This window comes from Simochromis diagramma, unplaced genomic scaffold (assembly GCF_900408965.1).
Source record: "Simochromis diagramma unplaced genomic scaffold, fSimDia1.1 OVJJ01000421.1, whole genome shotgun sequence".
Classification (NCBI taxonomy): Eukaryota; Metazoa; Chordata; class Actinopteri; order Cichliformes; family Cichlidae; genus Simochromis; species Simochromis diagramma.
In genome coordinates this window covers 8,782,766-8,791,919 of record NW_024387250.1, presented here as the reverse complement: position 1 = coordinate 8,791,919, position 9,154 = coordinate 8,782,766, and the positions used below count along the sequence as shown (strand labels likewise).

Below are 9,154 nucleotides of genomic sequence, written 5' to 3'. Positions count from 1 at the left end.
GTTGGACTTTATCTTGGCTTTGGGAGCACCGGGGAGAATTGATGTTCTTTGTGGACTTACCATCTGCTCCTGTATGAAAAAGTTAAAAACTTCTCTCTCTGTGGTATTAATTAAAAAATCAGTGCCCTGCTAGATATTTGTCATTACCTTTAATTTATAAGATGGCTAGACAGCTGCACATGTGACCACTGTTCTAGCAAATCGACTGGCTTCTCACCTTGTAGCTGGACAATGGGGAAATCTTTTTCAATTAAACACCATACATCAAATCCAAGCTTTTAATTTTGGCCCTGAAGCTAATCTGAGTTAAATGATTTTTGTGGAAATTAGTAATTTTAATTTGCACCTTTACTGTGCCGGTCTCACTGAACAGGTTAATTGAAATGTTCAAAGAGCTCACATGTGTGGTGGATGGCGACAGTGGTTAATGACTCTATACTGTGTATTTAAAGGATATGTGAAAATAGAAACTGCTATATGACTAATATTGATGCGATGGTCACAAATTACATTTGTCACATGAACAGTCTACAGGTTTGTAGTGTGAGATTGGGTTTTGTTTTTTTCAGACTGTAACAGCAGTTTAATACAACACAGTAACTGCAGCATGACAAAGATGTTAAATGTTCTTGTTGTCTGACCTCCCTGATTCACCCTTGACAGAAGATTTAGCATGTATCAAAACACATACAACATATAATCACTGTAATTCATTATTGGTAAAATGGTAAATGGACTGGTTCTTATATAGCACTTTTCCACTCTTCTGAGCACTCAAAGCGCTTTACACAACTTGTGCATTCACCCATTCACACAAGCACAACTGACATTCACACACATTCATACTCCGATGAATGCATCGGAGAGCAATTTCGGGTTAGTATCTTGCCCAAGGATATTTGGCATGCAGACTAGGGGAAGCCGGGAATCGAACCACCAACCTTCCGATCAGTAGATGACCTGCTCTACCACCTGAGCTACAGCCACCCCACTTTCATTAGTCTGATCTAGTTACACTTAGTGATTTGTAAAGAATACACCATATTTTCCCTTTCAGTGCTCTGCACAGTTGTCAGCCTTGTACCATATTATTCAGTGTGAACATTTTCACATAATAGGGTAAATCTGTAGAGCCATTAACTTTGTGCTTCACTGCAAAAACTGCTGTAGCCTAAACATTTCATTATCTTTTCTTTTTTTTTTCCATTTGGCTGTTAACTGAAATGAAAAGAGGACACTGCATGAATATTTAATTCTTTGTTGTATGTCTGAAGCTGAACTTTCTGCATTCAAAAGTAGGCATCATGTTGCATTTGAACTACTTTGGATAGATAGAAAAGAACTATCACACATATATTAGTGATAGTGAGGGACAGCGATAAAGTAAAATAATATTTCAAATGCATGGGTAGTGAAGGATACAGTATCTGTACAGACCTATAGTGCACTGTTATCAGCATAATATAGGTACTAAGCAGAACTCTACTGTGCACTTTTTCACATTTGTATTTCCTTTGTATTTTTCTTGAAACCTCTAAATCTTCACTGATATCAGTTTGATCTACCTTTATGTAAAAATGTTGCCATTATTTACAACCATTGATAAACAAGAAAGCATTTATGTGGGTCATCTTTTCTATATTTTAATACCTATGTGCTTTTCTGAACTAAAACAAGACTATTTTTTAATTCACAAAGATGGCAAATGATGTATACAGTACATCATAAATTCACTATTCCCTTACTTCCAAATCACCATTTTAAATGCTGAACTTCAGATATAATCTAAACGCATTTCTAATTGTAAACTTTAAACCTTGAACAATCTTGTAAGGAAGACAGGAAGGAACCGAAATGTCTTCTAATTCAAGATCTTTAACCACACACTACACACACACACACACACACACACACTGCTGATCTATTGAAAACACAGTATCTCTAACAGTGTGCCTTCCTTTGCAGGGCTGGGGGATGCACGCGGTTCTGTTTTGTGCCAGAGGCGGTGGTACTGCTGCACTGTGGACTAATACCCTGGATGTAATCCAGCTGCACTGCGTCCAATTAAAGCACCACGTAAAGCTTTGAACACTTCTCGCAACGATTTCTGAGCTCTGGGCAAAAGTGTATCTGCTGTGAAATGTTAATAAAGTGATGATAGTGTTGCCATTTAATCTCGTCACACTGACTTGCAAAACATTCAATTAGCTATTTAAATATTTTAAAGCTTCTATTTTTTCCCCAAACCCCACAAAAACATTTCATTACCAAACTCCAGAGTTCAACGTGACGCTTATGACATCAGCCTTACCACCAGCCACGTAATCGTGCGTCGCACTTCTATTTTTACACTAAAAAGCTATTTTTGAACATGAGTGCACCAGCGTGCTTCAGACGCTGGCAGTAAAAGACAATAGACTGTAAGTGCTCAAACACAGCGACTGCTTTAAGCACTTTTTGTCCTTAAAAAAAGCCGTCCATCATGTCAGTGCGCAATTGCGCAGCAGGAACCCCCGATGTGTGAGACCAGTGACATGACCACTGAAAAAACTACCGCAGCGCCGAAAGAGAACCAGCCTCCTACTGTGACCCCATTCCAGTAAAGAAGACTTCTAAATTCCCCCACAGTAACAAGGTGAGCGGTCTCTGTGCGAATTTCCCACGACCTCATCTTCGACGCTGCTGGAAGAGTAGCTTCGTGTAATGAAGACGTTCGTATCCCGGTGAGGGTAAGCAGCATGTTCATCTGTTGGACTCATATACGTTGTGTCCACAACTCACGATGACAGCTCGCATCAGGACTGTGGATGCACTTTTCAAAAGTCTGGGTTTCTGAGAGGAAGCATGATGGACGCAGCGGACATAGTTGCCTCTGTGCTGGTTTTGGGGATTATTGTCGTGTCGCTGCTGTCCAACGTTGTGGTGCTGATCTGCTTTATGTACAATCCGGAGATCCGCAAACAGGTACCCGGCCTTTTTATTCTCAATTTGACGTTTTGCAACCTGTTGCTGAGCGTGTCCAACATGCCACTAACTCTGATCGGGCTCATCACCACGGGCCACCCCGGGGGCAGCGGTTTCTGTCAAATTGTGGGTTTCCTCGACACTTTTCTCACCACAAACTCCATGTTGACCATGGCAGCTCTTAGCATCGATAGATGGGTGGCGGTGGTTTTCCCGCTGAGCTACCACTCAAGAATACGGCACCGGGATGCAGTGATAGCTCTAGGATACACGTGGATACATTCACTTTGCTTCTCCACGGTGGCTACCTGCCGTTCCTGGGTCGGCTACAACCACCTTTACGCATCGTGCACGCTGTGCAGTGTGAGAGCGAAGGGAGCCGGGACGCAGTTCATCATTTTCACCGTGGTTTTGCACTCTCTCACTTTCCTTCTCACGCTGATCGTGCTGTGTGTAACGTATCTCAAAGTTCTCAAAGTTGCGAGGTTTCACTGTAAACGCATCGACGTCATCACTATGCAGACACTGGTGCTGCTTGTGGATATTCACCCCAGGTAAACAAGCATTAGAGATGCATTCGCTCTAATCCACCTGTCCTTTTAATACATGTGTCTTTTAATAAAACATTTCCACCCGTTGTTATTTATGTTATCCAGTGTGTCAAACAATCATTTGGATACTTTGGAGGTTAAATCATTCTGTCAGCAAATTGTGATTATATAAGAAAACCTTTATTTAGTGCATTTATTTAAATCAAACAGAATCTTTACAGATTCACTAGCTGTTATAAAGCTGTCCATCATATTGGTAATTTCTATCAAAATTTGTAATCAAATGTTGGACATTTGATTGAATAAAATAACCACATTTGATTCCTAGTAACAGAATTGAAATGCTCTCTCTTTGTATATTTTCTTTTTATCTCTGTAGTGTGAGAATCTCTGATGTAATTGTCTTAGATAATAGTGCACAGCATACTGTTCTCTTCAAGTCTGCCTCATATGTCTTCTCTTTTGACTGCTTAATTATGTTTGCATGTCTCTGGTCATGCATACAAGGGAGATAATCTTACCTGTGTGCTTTGACAGTGTACGCCAGAAATGCTTGGATGAACAGAAGCAGAGGAGGCAGAGGGCCACCAAAAAAATCAGCACATTCATCGGCACATTTATGGTGTGCTTCACGCCTTATGTCATTACAAGGTGAGGAGCGATGTATAATGCTGTATATGGTTTGTGGATGCGTATGTGTGTGTGGGTGGGTGGGAGCAGAATCCATGTTTGTGAGAGATATTTACCACCATACTGTCACCAGAAGATGTGAAGGTTTCGTACATTTTTCTTCATTTTGAATCAAAAGATTAAAAATACATTTTTAACAACTGGCATCAAGGAGATATTGGACTACAGCTAATGATCAAAAGCTTATCAAGTACAGCAATACAGATGGTGGTAACTACTGTATGTGTAAGATAATATTTTAAATATTTAAGCTACTACATCTTTACTTCATTCTTTACAGTATAATGTGCACTCACTGTTTGCACTTGCTGTTAATAACAAGTGCAAAAAAATACTCTTGCTGGTTTGTCCAGCCTTTATTTTGATGTAATAGGAATTTAAAAAGAAATCATCATTTGCAAGAACTTGAGAATCCACAAAAGCCACAGCCATCTGTTCAGATTCCCCGAACATAGTGATGACATTTCAGTGAAGTGAAATGAAGTGATGACATTTTCACAGTACTGAGGCACTGGTGGAGATTCATTAAGTGTTGTAGATTTCTTCCATTTCACTCATGTAAGAAGCTGCACTTTGTCCATCAATTGTATGTGACTTTTCTTCCCATGTTTTCTCTGTTTGAGGTAGAATTGTAGAGCTTTTCATCCCAGGACCCATAAACCCTCACTGGGGTGTGCTGTCCAAATGCTTGGCCTACACCAAGGCAGCAAGCGACCCATTTGTCTACTCACTGTTGCGTCACCAGTACAGGAAGACCTGCAGCCTTCTGGCAAACAAAGTCCTCAAGAGGAGCACGTTCAACTCCTCCTCACTCAGGATAGAGAACAATGCAAGGAGAAGTGACAACTCCTCCAATGCAACCAACAATGTCCAACCACCGACTGAAAAACCCCTCGTCCAGTGAACGTCAACACAGTGACAGGTGAAGTGTTGATCTTGGATGCTGACATTTTCTTCTGAGTTTGAGATAACATAAAAAGTGATATGATAATATCAAACGTTTCTCATGTAATTACTTGTTAAGGGACAAGATATTTTGTACTTTTTATTGTGAACAAATTCAATGAAAAGACCAAAACCAGCAATGTGTTACTCCGCATCTCCATACTTAATTAATTTGCCACCGTTTCTGACTTAGATAGCTAAATGCTCAGATTGTGCTGCTTTTTTCGCATCTGTATTCCTGAATGCAAAAATGCATTGACCGTTATTGACAGTGACATCTCTTTATTTACAGCAGATACCCATGTTCGTGATTACAAGAAGCATGTCACACAGTGCTACTTACTGTAGATGTGTTTTTCAATTATTATTTGTTAACTCTCAATAGAGTAGGTTTATTGTGGGGAGGGGGGGGGGATGTAGGCCGGCTATGTTTGTAGACTTTAATGGCATTGAGGATTTAATACAAATGTACATCTTTTTCTGCAAAGGTCTTGGACCTGTTTTTCGTGATATAGCTTTGTAGCATTCTGGTAAATTTGTGTGAAATACCTAGACTGCTGTGGCATGGTAATCTAGTGACTGTTTCAAAGGCACAAACTGCAGCGCACGTGAACAAGACTGCCGCCCCATCTCCAAAATGCAGAACGAAGGAACAGAAGTATCTGATTACCTCAAATCGATGTATTTATAAGTTATATTGTTTGAAAAAGATGCTCAAAGTGTTGTGTTCCACCTAAAGCGAATGGCTGCATGTCTTGACTGAAATTCAAGCATAACCTCTGACCTCACTCATGATGAAGAAAGCTGGATTAAATACTTCATGTGTTCATGGAATCATTTAAAGCAGATGATATTTTAAAGTTGTGTTGCACCACACTGATAGTTTTATTGAAAATACTGTACAGTATAACTGTGAGGCCTGACTTCTAAAGTGCCTATGAAGTCTCTGATTGAATCACAACTCAACAGAGGGAACACTTTTCTCAATGGTTGTGTTATGGTAAAGTGTGTGATTTTAATCCTGTTAAGTAGTCCGTTTTGTAAGTAATGTTTATTTTGTAATACAACCTCGTTATTTGGTTGCGTAAGGCAGCACAAGGTGAAATGTTATTGAATGTGGTAGCAGCTATTCGGTAATGTGTAATTAACATTTGAGCTCATGTCATATGAGTGGCTGTGCGATATCTGTGTTGTAAGACAACACTGACTAATCAGGATGTTGTGTTTTTACTTTACTGTGACAGTATGAAGCCTTTAAAAGGCAAAAAAAAAAAATCTATTTATTTTTGTCAAAACTGTGTCTGAATTTTGCTAATACGTTTGTGATGATATTGCAATAAATGCTGTGCATTTTGACATTTGAAACTGTGCCAAGCTGTCTTCTTAAACATTTATCATCTGTATTTTTATTGAGATGATGCATAGAGAATTCAGCAAATCTGATCTTGAAAAATGCTTTACTATAGCACCAATCTTCCAACACCTTTATTCTCCCACGATGATTAAGTCATGGAGAAATAATAATTAACACGAAAAATCATTTAAGGGTCCCTCCCACTACTGCTGCTGTTGATGTGGCAGCAGAACAAAGACTTTATACAAAAGCATCAGGATTGAAAGTTAAAGGCTTTCTTAATTGCAGAGCTTCTAGAAGGAGTGGGAAAAGAATAAAAGAAGCCACGAAAAAGGATGGAGGTAGGCATTATCTCGCCAAATGCTGTGGCAGTTTTCAAAGGTCCTTGCCATCTGTGTCATCTATCCTACTTAAATCCAATGCAAAACAAATTGAATCAAAAAATTTGAAACAATCATGTCTTGTCATAAGACAAAACTGCCCCCAGTAAATTGAATTATTCACCAAAAGGGCAAAAGATGAGCTGACCATATCACTGTGAAGCACACCAAGCGAGGGCAATTAGCTGAAAGTATTCAGTGAGTTTGGAAGGAGCCCCAGTCTGGAGGTGTGTGCATACCACATCTCCCTGGGAGATTTAGTGAGTGGGTAGTGTAGTGGCAGACACAAACCTGCCATACACGAAATGCTGTGTACAGACCTAGCGATTAAGTCACTGTGCGTGGGAAGGACAAGAAAGCAGAGGAGGAAGAAGAAGAACATGAGTTTGCTGGATGACTTCATGCGACCCGAGTGTCAGGGCACGACGAAGGAGTGGCGCTCACTACAGTTCTCCCACTCAGACAAAGTAAAAGTTGTTCGTGTAAAAAAAACATTTACGGCCATGTGAGATAAAAATTCAGTTCAGTATCAAAGGATTTATGGTTTTATGTGAGCTTTAAACGCTGTACAAATTTGACTTCCTGATCAGATTATGTCAGGTCTCTTAAACTGATCAAGCTCAATTTAAAATGTTAGTGCAGTCACCGTCTTTACAGTGTTGTCTGAGTTTATTGAACAAGCTATAACAGGTCATCATACCACAATAGCAAAGTAGAAGTAGATTGCAGGAGATTACACAGAATACAGTATGTGTGTGCAAATTTATCATAAAGGACAAAGCTCATAAACAAAATATTAATAACTCATAAAAGCATGCAAACATGGCAGACCTCTAAATTCCTGAAAATATGCAGTGATGAAGTTTTAGAGCTAAAGAGCCACTACAATCTAAATGTGGCATTTCACACGGGTGTTTTAAAAGACTGTAGCAAAATAAATTGGCTGTCAAATTTGTGCAAGACTGCCACAGTAGCTGGAGTCACCCGTGTGCTGCAACCTCTTTTAATCAGCAGCAGCTACAGCGAGCTGAATAAGAAAAGAATCACCGTGCACACACTGAGAAAACGTAACTGACTCATCTTTTTAATTTCTGTTAGACAATCTTTCACCGTGAGCTCCCTCTGGTCTGCTCATTAATTGCAGAAGCACATAGAAGGGTTTACATACAGTATCCGTAGATGTTTAAACATGACATATCCGAGGAAAACAGCAGATAATGATGATAATGAAGGCATGACTTTCTATTATGTCCCCTTGTCTCACTAGGCCTCTATTCTCTAGTTTTCTTTGTCTTTAATCTCCAAGTATTCCTTATATAGCAGTTTATCCTAATCTCTTCCAGTAAATCTACCAGACAAACCACATAATGTGAATCATGGGAATGTTGGGCTTAAATGTCAAAGTTTTCCCCATGCCCTTAAGCAAACAGCCTGCCCTGCTCATAGATGTAATAAAAAGACCATCTATTTTTGTCCAGGAATGCTGCATTTGTTTTGTTTTTTCTCCTCTGGGTTTTTTATTTATTTATTTATTTTTTGTCCCCCAAACCACTACAGAAACGTTTAAAGAGTATCACTGCCTTCAAGCGAAAACTTCATACTACTGTTTTTTCAGTATCTTCAAGGACTTCATGGTTAATTTTAACATTCCACAAATTTATAAGGGCAATAATTCAAAATTTAAAAATTAAAAAAAAAATCAGATTTGAAAGCTTTTCGCATGATAAAATTAATGAGCAGCAAGAGTTATTTGTTTTGATACCATTGATAACTCACCATAAGGACAAAGTCCACACTGCGTGTTCACGTCTGCAGCAAAAATGTCAAGCAAATATTAAATTAATAGCATTACAAGTCTGTTATGCTCCAGCCATCTGTTCAGCTTGTAAACATTGATTCTACTGCTTATGGACATGCCAATATGTGTTTATGTATCTGCATATTTTGAGCATTAACTGAATACTGATGCCCACTTGCTTTTCCAAAGTGAGACAAATTTAAACTTTAAAAAAAATGATTTAAGATGAGTGGTCAAAGAGGTCACTTTCACAAACTGGCTCAAGCTGCAATCATGTGAAAAAGAAAGTTTTATTTGTAGTCCCATGAAAAATAAAGAGCACCATTACTGAGCAGTAACTGAGGGTCAGTAGCAGCTAGGTCCTGCTAATTAAATGCACTTAATTAACTGATTATCAGTAAGTGTGACCACCAGTTTTGGCATTTTGTTAGTGTGGAGCATCTTGGTGTGTGTTAACACAGTACTACAATTT

At 39.1% G+C, this 9,154-nt stretch overlaps 1 protein-coding gene across 1 annotated transcript; it reads left to right on the top strand.

Moving 5' to 3' along the window:
- Positions 1-2,307: 2,307 nt before the first annotated feature.
- LOC120715156 (G-protein coupled receptor 26-like) lies at positions 2,308-6,515 on the top strand. The gene is made up of 3 exons (XM_040001995.1): positions 2,308-3,518; positions 4,053-4,166; positions 4,833-6,515. The coding sequence occupies exons 1-3, from the start codon at positions 2,845-2,847 to the stop codon at positions 5,107-5,109; spliced, it is 1,065 nt and encodes a 354-aa protein (XP_039857929.1). The 5' UTR covers positions 2,308-2,844; the 3' UTR covers positions 5,110-6,515.
- Positions 6,516-9,154: the final 2,639 nt, after the last annotated feature.